This window comes from Oryctolagus cuniculus, chromosome 16 (genome assembly GCF_051225735.1).
Source record: "Oryctolagus cuniculus isolate XC-2025 breed Fujian yellow rabbit chromosome 16, ASM5122573v1, whole genome shotgun sequence".
Lineage (NCBI taxonomy): Eukaryota > Metazoa > Chordata > Mammalia > Lagomorpha > Leporidae > Oryctolagus > Oryctolagus cuniculus.
Genome location: NC_142882.1, coordinates 1,124,814 through 1,140,684, shown reverse-complemented (window position 1 = coordinate 1,140,684; position 15,871 = coordinate 1,124,814). Strand labels below are relative to the sequence as shown.

At 73.4% G+C, this 15,871-nt stretch overlaps 2 protein-coding genes across 2 annotated transcripts; both read left to right on the top strand.

Moving 5' to 3' along the window:
* The first annotated feature begins 56 nt into the window (after positions 1 to 56).
* LSM7 (LSM7 homolog, U6 small nuclear RNA and mRNA degradation associated) lies at positions 57 to 2,649 on the top strand. Its single transcript, XM_089315270.1, has 4 exons — positions 57 to 121; positions 202 to 292; positions 1,293 to 1,364; positions 1,584 to 2,649. Exons 1-4 carry the CDS (start codon positions 116 to 118, stop codon positions 1,724 to 1,726), a joined length of 312 nt encoding a protein of 103 aa, XP_089171396.1. The 5' UTR covers positions 57 to 115; the 3' UTR covers positions 1,727 to 2,649.
* A 4,288-nt stretch (positions 2,650 to 6,937) lies between these two features.
* On the top strand, positions 6,938 to 14,170 carry LINGO3 (leucine rich repeat and Ig domain containing 3). Its single transcript, XM_070058565.2, has 2 exons — positions 6,938 to 7,133; positions 12,218 to 14,170. Exon 2 carries the CDS (start codon positions 12,261 to 12,263, stop codon positions 14,040 to 14,042), a length of 1,782 nt encoding a protein of 593 aa, XP_069914666.1. The 5' UTR covers positions 6,938 to 7,133; positions 12,218 to 12,260; the 3' UTR covers positions 14,043 to 14,170.
* The last annotated feature ends 1,701 nt before the right edge of the window (positions 14,171 to 15,871 follow it).

Here is a 15,871-nt window from a genome sequence, read left to right as displayed (position 1 = left end):
TGTTTCCCGGCAACACCCCCGGCGGCGCCTGCGCGCATGCGCGGCGCATGCGCACGCGCGCCCGGGGTCAAAGGCCGCGGGGCGGCGCCTGCGCGGGGCGGCGCGGGGCGGGAAGATGGCGGTGAGCGCGCGGCGGAGCCGGGGCGGGGAGCTTGAAGTCGGGCCGCGCCCCCTGCCTCACGCGCTCTGCTTGCCCCGCAGGACAAAGAGAAGAAGAAGAAGGAGAGCATCTTGGACCTGTCCAAGTACATCGACAAGACGATCCGGGTGAAGTTCCAGGGAGGCCGCGAAGGTGAGGCCGCCCCCTCCCCGCCGCCGGCCCCGTGCGTTCGCGGGTCGGGAGGCGGCGGGCGCGGGGGCCAGCGGAGGCGGCCCCGCAGCTCTGCCCGCGCGCGGCCCCGTCTCCCCAGCGCGCTGCCGCCCCGCACCGGGGCCTCTCCGCGGGCGCGGCCCCCCGCCAGGGACCCCCTGCTTGTGCCGGTGCCCGGGTCTGCGGTATCACCAGCGCCCGCCAGGGGGCGCGCCTGCACGCGTGGGAACCGCGGCCCTAGAAACGGAAATGCATTTATTTCGGAAAGGCGCGAGAACTCCCCTCTCTGGTTCGCAGCCCGGGTAGGACCAGGAGCTGCATCCGGGTCTCCCGCGTGGGGGCAGGGTCCCCAGGGTGCGATAGGGGCGCGGGTTCGAGTCCCGGCTGCTCCACTTCCGGTCCAGCTCCCTGCTGTGGCCTGGGAGAGCAGGTGCACGAGGGCCCAGGTGCTGGGGGCCGCTGCACCTGCGTGGGAGACCCGGATGGAGCTCCTGGCTCCTCGCTCCGCATCGGCGCAGTTCCGGCCGTTGAGGCCGTCTGGGGAGTGACCCAGCGGCGGGAGGGCCTCTCCCCGGCACGCTGGCCCCGGTAGGGGAGTGGGGCCGGCCCCCCAGGACACTCACCAGCCCACCGAGCCCACGTGCCACAAGCTGTCTGCTGTGGTTGTGGGCCGGGGTCGCCGTGTTCCGGCCCGGGACTCGCCTGCCGCCCGCGCCGGGTCCGGCGGGGGGCCTGGGTCGCTGGCCCCGCCCACCCACTCCCCTTTAGCCTGTGGGGTCGGGGCCCCAGCGCGCAGGTGCGGCAGCGGCCTTCAGTTGCTGGAGCCGGAACCCGAATAGCAGTGACCACCGCGGCGTCCCGCGCTGCGCACTGGCTCCCCCACCCAGGGCCGCGCTGCCCTGCCGTCCCAGCCCGCGCCCGGCTCCCGCGCTGCGCCTCTGGGCGGGCGGGCTGGACCTCACGCCCCCCCACCCCGCCCCAGCCAGCGGCATCCTCAAGGGCTTCGACCCCCTGCTCAACCTCGTGCTGGACGGCACCATCGAACACATGCGAGGTGAGCCGGTCCGCCCCCCGGGGACGCCCAGGCCGTGCGGGAGCCGGGCGGTGAGGGTGGGTCCCGCGCGGGGTTGCGGTCTTCCCGCCCCGCCCCGCCCCTGACAGCAGCCCTGCGCCTGCTGTGCCCCGCCCCGGCCGCGTCCCTGACCCTGTCTCTGTCTGTGCGGGGTGCGGGTGCCGGCCGCCGCCCGCCTGCCTCAGCCCTCCCCGCCCCCAGATCCCGACGACCAGTACAAGCTGACGGAGGACACGCGGCAGCTGGGCCTGGTGGTGTGCAGGGGCACCTCGGTGGTGCTCATCTGCCCGCAGGACGGCATGGAGGCCATCCCGAACCCCTTCGTGCAGCAGCAGGACGCCTAGGCCGGCGGCCGGCCTCGGCCCCGCCCCCGGCCCCTGCCCCCGGGACCCTGCCCGCCCAGCTCGGCCCCGCCCCCGGGACCCTGCCCGCCTGGGTCAGTCCCGCCCCGGCCCCGCCACCTCGGCCCCGGCCCGGGCCCCACCCCCGCCAGCTCGGCCCCACCCCCGCCAGCTCGGCCCCTGCCCGCCCCGAGTCAGCCCGCTCCCGCTCAGTAAAGCCGCAGCCCCACTGCCCGCTCGCCTCGCTTTCTCAGCCCCTGGCCCCGGGACCCCTCCCCGTCCGCCGCCCCCTCGCACCCTCCCTCCTGGGCGCTGGGGCACGCGGGAGGCGCGCGCTGCACTGGAGCCCGGGCCCCTGGCTCACGGGGCTCACCGGGCTCTGCGGCCCGCGGGCGCCAGCTGCTCCGGGCCCCGCACCTGCTCCCAGCCATCTGGCCTGGGCTCCCTGTCAGAGGCCACCTCGGGGCCGGGGCCGTGCACTGCGGGGTAGGGGGGGGCGCCTCACAACTGAGGGACAGGACGGCGGATGAGGGCAGCACCCCCCGTTTCTGCGCCCCCGCAAAGAGCCCTCGCAGCCCCGGCTCGGCCCAGCCCCGCCTCCTGCCGTGGCTCTGGTCTGTGAGCGCGGGGGCGCAGCGGGCAAAGCCGCCACCTGTGGGCCCACTTCCCACGTGGGCGCGGGTTCGAGTCCCGGCTGCTCCACTTCCGATCATCTCCCTGCCGTGGCCTGGGAGAGCAGTGGACGATGGACCAATGGTGGGCCCCTGCACCCGCGTGGGAGACCCGGATGGAGCTCCTGGCTCCGGATCGGCACAGCTCCGGCCACCGCGGCCATCTGGGAGTGACCCAGCGGATGGAGGACCTCTCTCTCTGTCTCTGCCTCTCTGTAACTCTGCCTTTCGGATAAATAAACCACTTTAAGAAAACTGGGCGCCTTGGGGAGAAGGGCCTACAGTGGGCTCGGGCCGGCACGTGTGGTCAGCCGCTGGGTGGGTCTTGTGGAGCTGGGTGCCTCCGGGCCCCCCCGGGCTCGCTCTGGCCTCCAGGAGGGGCAGTGACGGGGGCTGGGGTCTCCCGGTGCAGCAGGGCCTCCACCAGCGCCCCCGTGCCAGGGCACCGAGTCCCAGGAGAGACCAGGGAGCTCTCCCATCCGCTGTCCACTCCCAGGTGCCCACAGCCTCCAGGGCAGGGCCGGCCCCACCCGGGTCTCCGTGGACTTGGGCCACCACCTGCGTTCCCAGGGAGCCGGGACTGCAACCAGGCCCTGGAGGCGCGGCGCCCGGCAGGAGCTTGGGCAGCACCAGGGCACCGCGCCCGCCCTCGGCTGCTTCCTGTCCCCCCCCCCGGGGCAGGGGGGCAGGGGGGGGCCGGGAGACGCGCGGCAGCCCCGTGGGGGGGGGCCTGTGAGGGGCCAAGTGCGGCGCCGGGGAGCAGGCGGACGGGCCCTGCCCAGCCCTGACGGGGTGTTTAATATTTTAAGAGAACAAGTTTAATATTTCATATTTCGCCTTCAGTATTCCACGGGAAGTTTAATCTTTTGCGGGGGGGCGGCCGCGGCGACACTGGATCCCCAGCGCCGATCCTATAGACCCCCGCCCACCGAGGCCGCCCGCTGACCCCTGCCCGGGTCCCGCCCTTCCAGCTCCCCGCCCGAGGTCAGCGCAGGCCTCGGCCCCCGGGCCCCGGGCTTTGGGCGAGGGCGCGGGGTCTGGCGCGGGCGCGGGGTCTGGCGCAGCCGCACGGCCCACGGTCACGGCCCACGGCTTCCGCACGCTGGCAGAGGCCTTGGGTCCTGTCCACAGAGGGCCCGCTCTGGGGGACGTCGTCGGAGGCCCCCGCGGGACCCTGGAGGCACCCAGAGCCCAACCCTGCAGAGGGGCAGCCCCGCCCCCACCCTGTCCGGGAGTAGCTTGGTTCCTGTGCCCCCCCAGGCCCATCAGGTCCAGAGAGGGTGAGCAGCCAGCACCCGCCAGGACCCCAAGGCCACCCCCACCTCGTGGGCGCGGAAACGGAGGCCCAGAGCCGGGGGGAGGGGGCAGAGAGGAGGAGGGGCAGCCTCGGTCCAGCCCCCGGGCACGGCGCTGTCCCCTCAGGGGCCAGGGGAGGGGCCGCGCGTGGACGTGACCGGAGGAGGCCTGGGGGGGGTCGCCTTGAGCTGGGGACCGCCCAGGGCGTGACCTGGGGCGCCGGGGGCTCCAGACCTCCCGCGGCACGGCCACACCCAGCTCCCGGCCGCGTGGTCTCCTCCAAGCAGGACCCACGTGTGTCCGTCTACGGAGGACTCCAGGACCCGGGTCAGCTCCCCGGCTCGCTCCTCCAGCCACTGCCCGCCCACCCTGCCTTCGGCTGTGCCGGTGGAGGCCAGCAGGGGTCAGGCTTCGCCCAGGAACGAAGGCCCGCGGCCACCAGGTGTCCAGTGCTGGCCTGGGGCTGGACAGTGACAGGTGTGAGGACAGCGGCGCCCGGAGAGCCGGGGCGGTGATCCGATGGCACAGACAACAGCTGGGGCACGGGCGCCCACAGGTGCCACCCCGAGTCCCCAACGCCTGCCCAGCCCGGACGCCCCCAGGGCCGCCTGGCGCCCCCCAGCTCTCCCCATCAAATGCTGGGGTCACCTTCAGCGCTCTCCACCCCCAGAACTGATCCGGAAGCTTCCAAGCACCAGTCCTGCCAGGAGCCGGGGAGCCGAAACCTGCAGGCAGGACCGGAACAGCCGGCGCGGCCGAGACGGGGCGGGCCCCAGCCCACCGGACCCTCGGCACACAGGAGGAAGGCCGGCGGCTGGCGTCCCACACCATTCACCCCGAAATCCAGCAACTGGGGCCCAGGGGAGCCACAGCGGCCGTCCCACGGCACGGGGAGGGGGCCCCGCCCCAGGAACGCCCACCTGCTTCCTGGCTGCCCCTCCCCCACGGGGCTCAGCACCACCCACGTCCTGCGTGGTCCTCGGACTCCTCCCCTGCTCTGTCCCGGCCACAGGGCCGCGCTGCTGACCCCCGCGAGCGCTGGGCCTGTTGTGTCTCCCGACCTTTGCACCAGGTGCTGGCGGTCCCACACGGAAGCGGGGGGCTCCTGCCGGCTCCCACGTGGCTGGCGGAGACCCAGGCCCCGAGCCGTCCTGCTGCCTCCGGGGAGGGGCTTGACCCCAGACCTCGGACGTGGGATGCGGGCGTCCCGGACGGCAGCTTGGCCGCTGGGCCACACGCGCCCGGGGGCCCGGGGAGAGTGGGGGGCGTCGCGTGTGCCTCTCGGCTTTGCCACTCGCCCGCCCACTCGGCCCTGCCTCCAGCCCTCCGCGGCTCCCGCTGCCAACCTCAGCCCGGGCTGCCCCCGAGGCTCCCCTGGACCCCCGTCTGCGAGCCTGCGGCGGCAGTGATGGTGTGGGGGCCCCTGGGGGTCACGCCGCCCACGGCACTTGCTCCCCCAGCCCCGGGCTCGGCTGTCACTCCCACCTCTCGGAGGAGAGGGGAGGGCGGGCACACAGCGCGTGGCCAGCAGAGCCCGTCACGGCGACGTTTGCGATTCCAGGGGGTGTCACCCGCCCCCACCCCACAGCCTCCCTCCCTCCACAGCCGGGACCCTCGCACCTGGCCCCCCAGCCACGCTGGAGACAGAGGGCCACGGATGGGGGTTACCTAAGCAAGGCACCTGCGGGCCTCCCTGGGGACCCCACGGGGCGCCCCCTCCAGCCCCGCCCACAGCCTTGCCTCCCAGGTGGTCCGTCTCCACGGCAACACGGTCGTAACCTTGGCAACCAGGTACAGCCGCCCCGCTGCCTGGCAGGCTGCAACCTGTGCCTGTCACCCTCGCCCACGCTCTCTCCGCCCCTCCACCCCAGGGCAGCCTTCCAGGAGGGGCCACGGGGGTGGGGGCTGGGGGAGGGGCCCAGGGACACCTCAAGGTCACTCGCAGCCCCTCCCTCACCCTGCTGGCAGCCACAGAGTGGCAGGTGCAGGTCAGCCGAGCACCCGCCCTGGGGCAGGGAGCAGGGGACGCCGGCCCAGGGCAAGGCCACAGCTGGGGGGGGGCACGTCCCCGGAAACCAACTGCCACCCTCCGTGTCCCCCAGCGGCATCTGCTGAGCGCCTACTGTGTGCCCGCTGCAGACGCAGCGTGGGCGGGGACAAAGGGCAATCTTAGCAGGAAGTCGCTGGGGACAGAAGGCGGCAGGGGTGGGGGAAGCGAGGGGGCGGGCGGGTGAGGGAACACCCTGTGCAAAGGCCCTGGGGTGACAGCCTAGCCCTGGCTCCTCCCCCAGGCTGGAGGGCACCGCCCCCATGGCCCCCACGGCCGCACCGCCGGGCCCAGACTCCAGCCCAGGGCGCCCCGGCTCAGAGGTGCCGCCCCTCCTGGGACAGCCGCCCGGTGCTGGGCCCCTCCAGGCAGGGGTCAGAGAGGGGCCGTGACCTTCAGGACCTGGGCCGTGGGGGAGGGGAGCAGCCCCTCCCCCTCCTCGCTCCGGCCGGCCTGGCCTCCGGGGACGTGGTGTCTGGGCCCCAGGCCAACGCGACAGTCTGAGAGGCCAGCTGCTTGAGTCACAGGTGGCTGAGCCACGCGGCGGGCGGGGGAGGGGGCGGGTGCACGGCACAAGGTGACAGCAGCCAGGCCCGGGCCCCCACTTGCTCTCCGGGCCGGCCTCAGCCTGCAGATCTGTAGAATGGGAATCATAAAGGCGTCTCCGCCACCCCCACCCCCACGGCCACGCACGCGGCGCGCGCTCGGCGTAAGCCCGGCTGCTGCCCCGAGCGCGAGCTGGGGGGGCGGGCCGCACAACCCCCCACCCCCACACCAGACCGCAAGGTCCGAGCCACTCCCGCCTTCCGAAAACGCAGCCGGGCCCACCCCTGGCTGGGACGCGCCCACGAGGGAGGAAGCATGGACCCCCGCGCCCCTCCCCCGCCAAGGCGAGGGCTCCGCGCTCCTCACTGTCCATCAACGCCCAAGACCCGCTCCCCCCCCCCCCACGCCCGGGAGCCGGCGGCGGCGACAGCGGGGACCCGGCCGGACACCAGTGGCTGCGGCCGCCCGGCCGGCCCCGGGAGCTCGCGTGGGAGGACGGGGGTGGGGGGCGACCCTAGCGGCCCCCGGGGACGGACCAGGCAGGTGCCCGGAGCGGCTGGGGGGCAGTTCCAGAAAGATCCACACGGGGCAGCCTGCGGCGTTAGGGGGCGCGCAGCCCCCACCTGTGTCCACGTGTCCTCGCACACCTGCGGCCGCAGTCGCCCGCGCGCCGCTCCGCACAGCCCCCGCGCGCCCCCGCCAGGCGCGCCGCGAAGGCAGGCGGCGATCGCGCGCGGCGGGGACGCGCACGGCGGAGCCGGGAGGCGGCGGCGGCGGCGGCGGAGGCTCGAGTCGGCTCCGGGCGGCCCCGCGCCGCAGCCCGCACCGTGTCAGCGGCCGAGCCGCCCAGGTGAGTGGCGGTGCGGGGCCCGGCGCGGGGCGCACCTGCAGGCCCGGGCCACCCCAGAGCCCGCGCTCTGCGCCCCTGTGCGCGCCCGCAGCCCCCGCCAGGGGGGAATCGCCCCGCGCGCCCCTCCGGCGCACAGCGTCCCCTCCCCTGGGCCCCCTCCCCGCGCACCCCGGGAAACTTTGAGGTCCGCTCCCCGCGCGGGGTCCGCCGCCCTCCCCTGGGGCGCGGAGCCGGGTGGGCATCTCGCCCCCCGGGGCGGTGGGGACGCTTGGGCGGGTGCGCTCCGCCGGAGGGGCGGGAAGGGGAGCCGGCCGTGGCTGGGGGAGTGGGGGCGGCCCCGCGCCTTCCTGTCCCCGCACCGGGGTCTGCGGCAGCCTGGGGGGGCGTCTGTGGTCCGCACCACCACGGCTGCGCCCCTGCAGCTGGGCCGGTTCGGCCTGGCGGGAGGGATTTGGGGGCGCACGGCCCAGCTCCCTCTCTGTGGGCCCCATGGCCCACGGTGTTTGGGGGCCCCTGGACCCTGGCCGGGGAGCCCCATTCAACAAGTCCGGGTGCAAGGAGAGACCCGGGTGTCCCGGCCCCCAGGTATGGAGTTAGAACTTGGGGGGCCCAGGGATCTGCATTGCCAACCAGCAGCCCCTAGCCAAGCCACGTGGGTGCACAGGGCCGCCTGAGACCCTGGTGCTTCTGGGGTGGGGTGGGGAGGGGGCTCCGGCCCGGGCTGGCAGCAGACAGACCCTGGGGCTGCGGGAGAGCGGGAGCAGAAGGCTGGCAGAGCAGTCCGGGAGGGCTCCCTGGAAGAGGTGTGCGGGATGGGAGGCGCGTGGGGTGAGGGAGCAGCCTGGGGTGGGCTGGGGGACCTCATCTCTGAGACGAGCCAGCAGCCGCCGGGGACTGCGCTGGGAGACTCAGTAGACGCCGGCCCAGCCGTGCCCAAGTGTGGCCTCAGTGTTCCCGTCTGTGGAGTGGGGGCAGCTCCGGCTGCCGGCCCCCACACAAGCGCAGGGCTGAGCGGGACGTGAGGTTTGCCGCCTGCCACTGCCGGCGCCCCTGAGTCACACCCCGGCAGCAGGCACGGCACCTTGGGGTGGTTCCCCCCCGCGCGCCGCCCACCACCGCCTGTCAGTCCCAGGCCGCGGAGCAGCAGGGGCTGGGGCTCCGTGGAGGGGAGCTGGGCTCGGACCCGGTCCCGAACGCTGACCTGGTGCGGCCGGCGGCGCCTCGGGCTCCCCTTCTCCTTGGACTGCCCGGCCCGGTGCACAATGTCCTGGAAAGTGGGTCGCAGCCCCCCGCCCCCCGCCCCCGAGGGCTGGCCGGGACTGACAGCAGGTGCAGCCTAATTAGGGCTTAATGAATGTCAGGGACGGAAACCCCCGGGGGGGCCCGGATCTAGGACGCGGGCCGCCCCCATCCTGGGGGCCACCTCCTCCGCGAGGCCCCGCCCCCAGGGCCTGCGGATCCCCCGCCCTGGGGGTCAGAGGGAGCCGTGTCCCTCGCAGCCGGGGCAGCCCCCAACCCCCGGACCCTGTCCTGTCCCCGGTCCTTCCCCGGGAGGCGCCGCGACAGGGGCCAGGGACGCGGACATGGCCGTCTCTGGGGGCTGAGGCCCTGCTGAGCCCAGGCCCACGCCGTCTGTGGGGCCCCACCGGGCGGGTGCCCCCCACGCCCCATCCCACGAGTCCCTCGTGCAGAAGGGGAGACCGAGGCACAGTCCCAGGCCCCGCCCCGAAGACCTGCAGGCCACTCGCACCCCGGGTGCTCCCGGGACCCCGGCCTGGGGTGGACACAGCAGGGGCCCGGCCCCCGGCCCCTCCCCACCCTCTGCCCCCTCCCCCACACGCCCTGCGTGGGCTCGGGCACCCGCTCCCCGCCTCTCCCTGGCCGCGGCGGACAAGCAGGATCCTGTCCCTGGCGTCTGCACTGTCCTGGCCTCTGTGGCCGGCTCCCGTCTGTCCACCTGACACAGACACAAAGGGCCCCGCTGGCAGGCCCCACTGACGGACCAGAGCAGGGACCCCAGACAGGAAGTGGGCCAGGGGGGTGACCCCAGACAGGAAGTGGGCCAGGGCGGGAGAATCAGACAGGAAGTGGGCCGGGGGTGACCCCAGACAGGAAGTGGGCCGGGGGGGATATTCAGACAGGAAGTGGGTCCAGGGGGTGACCCCAGACAGGAAGTGGGCCAGGGGGGAGAATCAGACAGAAAGTGGGCCGGGGGGGGGGGGAATCAGACAGGAAGTGGGCCAGGGGTGACTCCAGACAGGAAGTGGGCCGGGGGGGTGAATTTAGACAGGAAGTGGGCCAGGGGGTGACCCCAGACAGGAAGTGGGCCGGGGGGGGGGAGAATCAGACAGGAAGTGGGCCGGGGGGGGATCAGACAGGAAGTGGGCCAGGGGGTGACCCCAGACAGGAAGTGGGCCAGGGGGTGACTCCAGAGAGGAAGTGGGCCAGGGGGTGACTCCAGACAGGAAGTGGGTCGGGGGGTGAATTCAGACAGGAAGTGGGTCGGGGGGTGACTCCAGACAGGAAGTGGGTCCAGGGCGGGAGAATCCACAGACAGGAAGTGGGTCGGGGGGTGAATTTAGACAGGAAGTGGGCCGGGGGGGTGACCCCAGACAGGAAGTGGGCCGGGGGGGGGGAGAATCAGACAGGAAGTGGGTCCAGGGCGGGAGAATCCACAGACAGGAAGTGGGTCGGGGGGGTGAATTTAGACAGGAAGTGGGCCAGGGGGGTGACCCCAGACAGGAAGTGGGCCGGGGGGGGGTAGAATCAGACAGGAAGTGGGCCAGGGGTGACTCCAGACAGGAAGTGGGTCGGGGGGGTGAATTCAGACAGGAAGTGGGTCGGGGGGTGACTCCACAGACAGGAAGTGGGCCGGGGGGGGGATCAGACAGGAAGTGGGTCGGGGGGGTGAATTCAGACAGGAAGTGGGTCGGGGGGTGACTCCACAGACAGGAAGTGGGTCTAAGGTGGGTGACTCCAGACAGGAAGTGGGTCGGGGGGTGACTCCAGACAGGAAGTGGGTCGGGGGTGACTCCAGGCAGGAAGTGGGTCTGTGGTCACGCAGTGGGGGTCTCCCGCAGCCGCCCCCGCTCAGGGCTGTGTCCCCCGACTTCTCCCAGGCTCAGCCTCTGCCCTGGGGGGTGTGACGTGGGACGGGAGGAGGGGGCGCTGCTGGCGGCTGGCCCTGGGGGATGAGCCCTGGGGGGGGCTCCACCCCCTGGAGGGGTGCCGGGCTCCTACAGCCGGCAATGAATGAAGGGGCCAGTGTCCCCCAGGACCTGCTCAGCCGTCGGCAGTGGCCGGGCGAGCCTCAGTTTCCCCGTCTGGGAGGCGCTGGGGCCCTGGACGGCAGCCACGCGGTGGCCCTGGGCCCCAGCCCCGTCCTGGCCCCGCCTTGGCCCGGGAAGGGGCGCCAGGGCCGGGCCCGCGGAGGCACAGCCGTGGGGGCCGCAGAGCAGGCGCAGTCAGCCCCTCAGTGCCGCCGGGAGCAGGTGTTCGGCCCGGCCGGGTGGCCCTGGCAGGGGCGGGTGCCAGCGAGGCAGGGCCGGGGTGGGCGCCGGATGTGGCTCCGCGTGGGTTAACCCCACCCCACCCTGGGAGGCCCAGGAGCCCGAGGCTGCCCCGGTGGGGGGGCCGCAGCAGATGGGCCCCCTCCAGGCTGGAGAGGGAGCAGATGGGGTGGGGGTGGGGGGCTGGGACGCCCGGGGGCTTCAGCTGTTGGGATCCAGAAATAGCGGCGTGGCCCGGGCGAGGGGGGCGGGCAGCGCTGCCGGCCGGCCGCCGTGTGGCAGCTCGGACCCCGCGCCAGCCCCAGGGTCCAGCTGCAGCTGCCGGCCGCCGTGACCCCTGTGGCCCCGTGCCCTCCCCCGCTGAGCTCCCACTCTGGCCCCACACACTCCACGGGAGCCCCCACTGTGCCTCAGGGCCTTTACACCTGCCGCTCGCCCAGCCTGGAGCGCCCCTCCCCCACCTGGCACCCTAAGGTGCTGCAGCCCCCCCCCCCCCGCTGCCTCCCAGGACCCGGCTGGACATCCAGCCAGGGCTGCTGGCGTAGGCCATGGCCATCTCAGCCCCAGGCCCAGTGGCCAGCCTGGGAGTCAGCATTTGAAAGCACACAGTTTGGGTCCAGCGCTGTGGCCCGGCGGGCTAAGCCTCCGCCTGCAGGGCCTGCATCCCACATGGCACCGGTTCGAGTCCCGGCTGCTCCACTTCCCATCCAGCTCCCTGCTGTGGCCTGGGGGAGGTGGGAGAAGATGGCCCGGTGCTGGGCCCTGCACCCGCGTGGGAGCCCCGGATGGAGCTCCTGGCTCCTGGCCATGTTGTGGCCATCTGGGGAGTGACCCAGCGGATGGAAGACCTCTCTCTCTCTCTCTCTCTAACTCTGCCTTTCAAATAAATAATCTTAAACAAAGCAGCCTACACAATTCAGGAGTTTCCAGTGTGTTCACAGCACTGCCAGCCATCCGAGCTAATTCTAGAACATTCTTTCACCCCAAAGAATCCGCGGAGCAGTCTCCCAGCCCCTGGCGACCACACGCCCACTTCCCGCCCCCGTGGAGCCCGCGTCCCGGGCGTGTCCCGCGGGTGGGGCCCACGCGTGGGGCCTGTGTGTCCGGCCTCCCACAGCGGCCATCAGAGCCTGGTCTGCCCCGGGCCGCGTGGGCCGTGCTGCCCGTGGGACTTTTTCTTAAAGATTGGTATTTATTTAATATTTGCTTGAAAAGCAGAGTGACAGAGAGAGGGAGAGAGAGAGGCCTTCCATCCACGGCTCACTCCCCCATGGCCGCAACAGCCAGGCCTGCACCAGACCCGAGCCAGGAGCTCCATCCGGGTCTCCCTCGGGGGTGCGCGGGGGGTCCCAGCACTAGGGCCGTCTTCCTCCGCTTTCCCTGGCGCGCTAGCAGGGAGCGGCCGGGACTCGAACCGGCGCCCAAGCGGGGCTGGACTCGCGCTGTTGTCCGGGGCTGGCCGCTGGGAGCGCTGGCCGTGACGTCCCAGCTGTTTGGTGTCCAGGCCTCTGGGGCGTGCGCCGTGAGGCACGCGGTGCGCATGCGGGCCGGTGCTAACGCTGCCTCCACCCTCAGGGGCGCAGGATGGTGGCCCGGCCCTAGGCCCAGGCTGCGCACCATGACCTCCTGGCTGAGCCTCGTGAGCCTGCACCTGCTGCTGCTGCCCGCGGCGCCGCCCCCGGCCGGCGGCTGCCCCGCGCGCTGCGAGTGCACCGCGCAGACCCGCGCCGTGGCCTGCGCGCGCCGCCGCCTGACCGCCGTGCCCGAGGGCATCCCCGCCGAGACGCGCGTGCTGGGGCTCAGCCGCAACCGCATCCGCTGCCTGAACCCCGGCGACCTGGCCGCGCTGCCGGCGCTGGAGGAGCTGGACCTCAGCCTCAACGTGATCGCGCACGTGGAGCCGGGCGCCTTCGCGCACCTGCCGCGCCTGCGCGTGCTGCGCCTGCGCGGGAACCAGCTCAAGCTCATCCCGGCGGGCGTGTTCACGCGCCTGGACAACCTCACGCTGCTGGACCTGAGCGAGAACAAGCTGGTGATCTTGCTGGACTACGCCTTCCAGGACCTGCGCAGCCTGCGCACGCTGGAGGTGGGCGACAACGACCTGGTGTTCATCTCGCGCCGCGCCTTCGCGGGGCTGCTGGCGCTGCGAGAGCTCACGCTGGAGCGCTGCAACCTCACGGCGCTGTCGGCCGAGGCGCTGGGCCAGCTGCGCGGGCTGGGCGCGCTGCGCCTGCGCCACCTGGCCATCGCCGCCCTGGAGGACCAGAACTTCCAGCGGCTGCCCGGCCTGCGGCACCTGGAGATCGACAACTGGCCGCTGCTGGAGGACGTGGCGCCGGGCAGCCTGCGCGGCCTCAACCTCACCTCGCTGTCCGTCACGCACACCAACATCACCGCCGTGCCGGCCGCCGCGCTGCGCCACCAGGCGCACCTCACCTGCCTCAACCTCTCCCACAACCCCATCAGCGCGCTCCCGCGCGGCTCCTTCCGCGACCTGGTGCGCCTGCGCGAGCTGCACCTGGCCGGCGCGCTGCTGGCCGTCGTGGAGCCGCAGGCCTTCCTGGGCCTGCGCCAGATCCGCCTGCTCAACCTCTCCAACAACCTGCTGTCCACGCTGGAGGAGAGCACCTTCCACTCGGTGAACACGCTGGAGACGCTGCGCGTGGACGGCAACCCGCTGGCCTGCGACTGCCGCCTGCTGTGGATCGTGCAGCGCCGCAAGACCCTCAACTTCGACGGGCGGCTGCCGGCCTGCGCCACGCCGGCCGAGGTGCGCGGGGACGCGCTGCGCAGCCTGCCCGACGCCGTGCTGTTTGAGTACTTCGTGTGCCGCAAGCCCAAGATCCGCGAGCGGCGGCTGCAGCGCGTGGCCGCGGCGGCCGGCGACGCCGTGCGCTTCCTGTGCCGCGCCGAGGGCGAGCCGGCGCCCACCGTGGCCTGGGTCACGCCGCAGCACCGCGTGGTGACGGCGCAGAGCGCGGGCCGCGCGCGCCTGCTGCCCGGGGGCACGCTGGAGATCGCGGACGCGCGGCCGCAGGACAGCGGCACCTACACGTGCGTGGCCAGCAACGCGGGCGGCAACGACACCTACTTCGCCACGCTGGCCGTGCAGCCCGAGCCGGCCGCCGCCAACGCCACGCCGGGCCGCGGCCGCAACGACACGCAGGCGGCCGCGCGCTCGCCGCTGGACCTCACCACCATCCTGGTGTCCACGGCCATGGGCTGCATCACCTTCCTGGGCGTCGTCCTCTTCTGCTTCCTGCTGCTCTTCGCCTGGAGCCGCGGCCGCGGGCAGCACAAGAACAGCTTCTCCGTGGAGTACTCGTTCCGCAAGGCCGACGGCCCGGCCGCCGCCGCGGGCCCGGGCAGCGCGCGCAAGTTCAACATGAAGATGATCTGAGGGCGGGCGCGCGCGGGGCGGGAGGGCCCCCCCTGTGCGGGGCGGGAGGGCGCACGGCCGCCCTGCGGGGGAGGGGCGGCCCCACCTGTGCGGGGCGGGAGGGCGCACGGCCGCCCTGCGGGGGAGGGGAGGCCCCACCGGTGCGGGGCGGGAGGGCGCACGGCCGCCGTGCGGGGGAGGGGCGGCTCCCCCTGTGCAGGGGGAGGGGCGGCCCCACCTGTGCGGGGCGGGAGGGCGCACGGCGCGGGCCAGGGCAGCGCGCGCAAGTCCAACATGAAGATGATCTGAGGGCGCGCGCGGGGCGGGAGGGCGCACGGCCGCCGTGCGGGGGAGGGGCGGCCCTCCCTGTGCAGGGGGAGGGGCGGCCCCACCTGTGCGGGGCGGGAGGGCGCACGGCCGCGGGCCCCGGCAGCGCGCGCAAGTTCAACATGAAGATGATCTGAGGGCGCGCGCGGGGCGGGAGGGCGCACGGCCACCCTGCGGGGGAGGGGCGGCCCCCCTGTGCGGGGCAGGAGGGCGCACGGCCGCCGTGCGGGGGAGGGGCGGCCCCACCTGTGCAGGGGGAGGGGCGGCCCCCCTGCGCGGGGCGGGAGGGCGCACGGCCGCGGGCCCGGGCAGCGCGCGCAAGTCCAACATGAAGATGATCTGAGGGCGCGCGGGGCGGGAGGGCGCACGGCCGCCGTGCGGGGTGGGGGCCCCACCTGTGCAGGGGGAGGGGCGGCCCCACCTGCGCTGGGCTCCGCTCCCCCTCCTCGCCGGCCGCCCGGGCAGGGCTGGTTCTCGGCTGCGGGTTCTAGAGGTGTCCACGCCCCGCCCTGCTGGAGAGGGGACAGCGCGTGGCTGGGGGCTGGGCCCTCAGTGCAGGCCAGGAGGCGCCAGCTGCTGCCCCGTAGGGCTCCTGTCCTTGTCCCTGTCCCACCTGGCTGGCTCCTGCGGGGTGGGGGGCCAAGGGGTGGTGCCTGGGAGGCCTGCGCCGCTGTCCCCTGGCCGCCCCCCACACACAGAGCACACGCTGCACACCTGGGACCCCACACGCAGCTCGCACCCAGCTAGCCCTGGGTCAGGCCGTGGGCTCCAGAGCGGCCCCCGGGGGCGTAAGGGATGCTCTGAGACCACTGCTCTCACCGGGCACAGGCATGGCTCACATGGACACACGACACGCCAGAGACACGCATGACACACAGGGACACGCATGGCTCATACAGGGACATACAGCAGAGCCATGAATGGCTCCCACCAGGGACACACATGACACCCGGGGACATGCATGGGTCACACATGGACACACATAGGTCACACAGGGACAGGCATGGCTCACATGGACATACATGACACACAGAGACACGCATGGCTCATACAGGGACAGACATGGTACAGCAGAGACATGTATGGCTCACGCCAGGGACACACATAGCTGACACGGACACACCAGAGCCACACGTAGGTCACACAGGAACACACATGGCTCACACAGGGACATGCATGGCCCAATGGACATACATGACACACAGGGACACGCATGGCTCGCACTAGAGACAGCATGGCTCACGCCGGGACACTGGCCCACTGGGGCTGCCCGTGGGCGGGAGCCACACCGCCAGCCGCCTCCACCTGCCCCGCAGCTGGCGCTGGGTGGGGCCTCCGGGGGTCCTCTCGCCAGGCCAGCTGGGGGGACCTCCCTCCCCCCCCCGCTGTGGCCCCCACTGACCCACTGCCCACAGGGGAAGCCCAGCAGCGTGGGGGCGGCCAGGGAAGCTGACTCCGCTGGGGGGGGGGCGGGACCCAGCCATGGCCAGGCGACCCCGGCCGCTGCCGCTCTGCGGGGCGTG

Excerpts from the sequence above, each read along its gene's own strand:
- LSM7 (XM_089315270.1), top strand. Across the intron at positions 293-1,292 it reads GTTCCAGGGAGGCCGCGAAG|CCAGCGGCATCCTCAAGGGC; the intron begins GTGAGGCCGCCC and ends ACCCCGCCCCAG. Across the intron at positions 1,365-1,583 it reads CACCATCGAACACATGCGAG|ATCCCGACGACCAGTACAAG; the intron begins GTGAGCCGGTCC and ends CCCCGCCCCCAG.
- LINGO3 (XM_070058565.2), top strand. The coding sequence starts at position 12,261 with ATGACCTCCTGGCTGAGCCTCGTGAGCCTGCACCTGCTGCTGCTGCCC.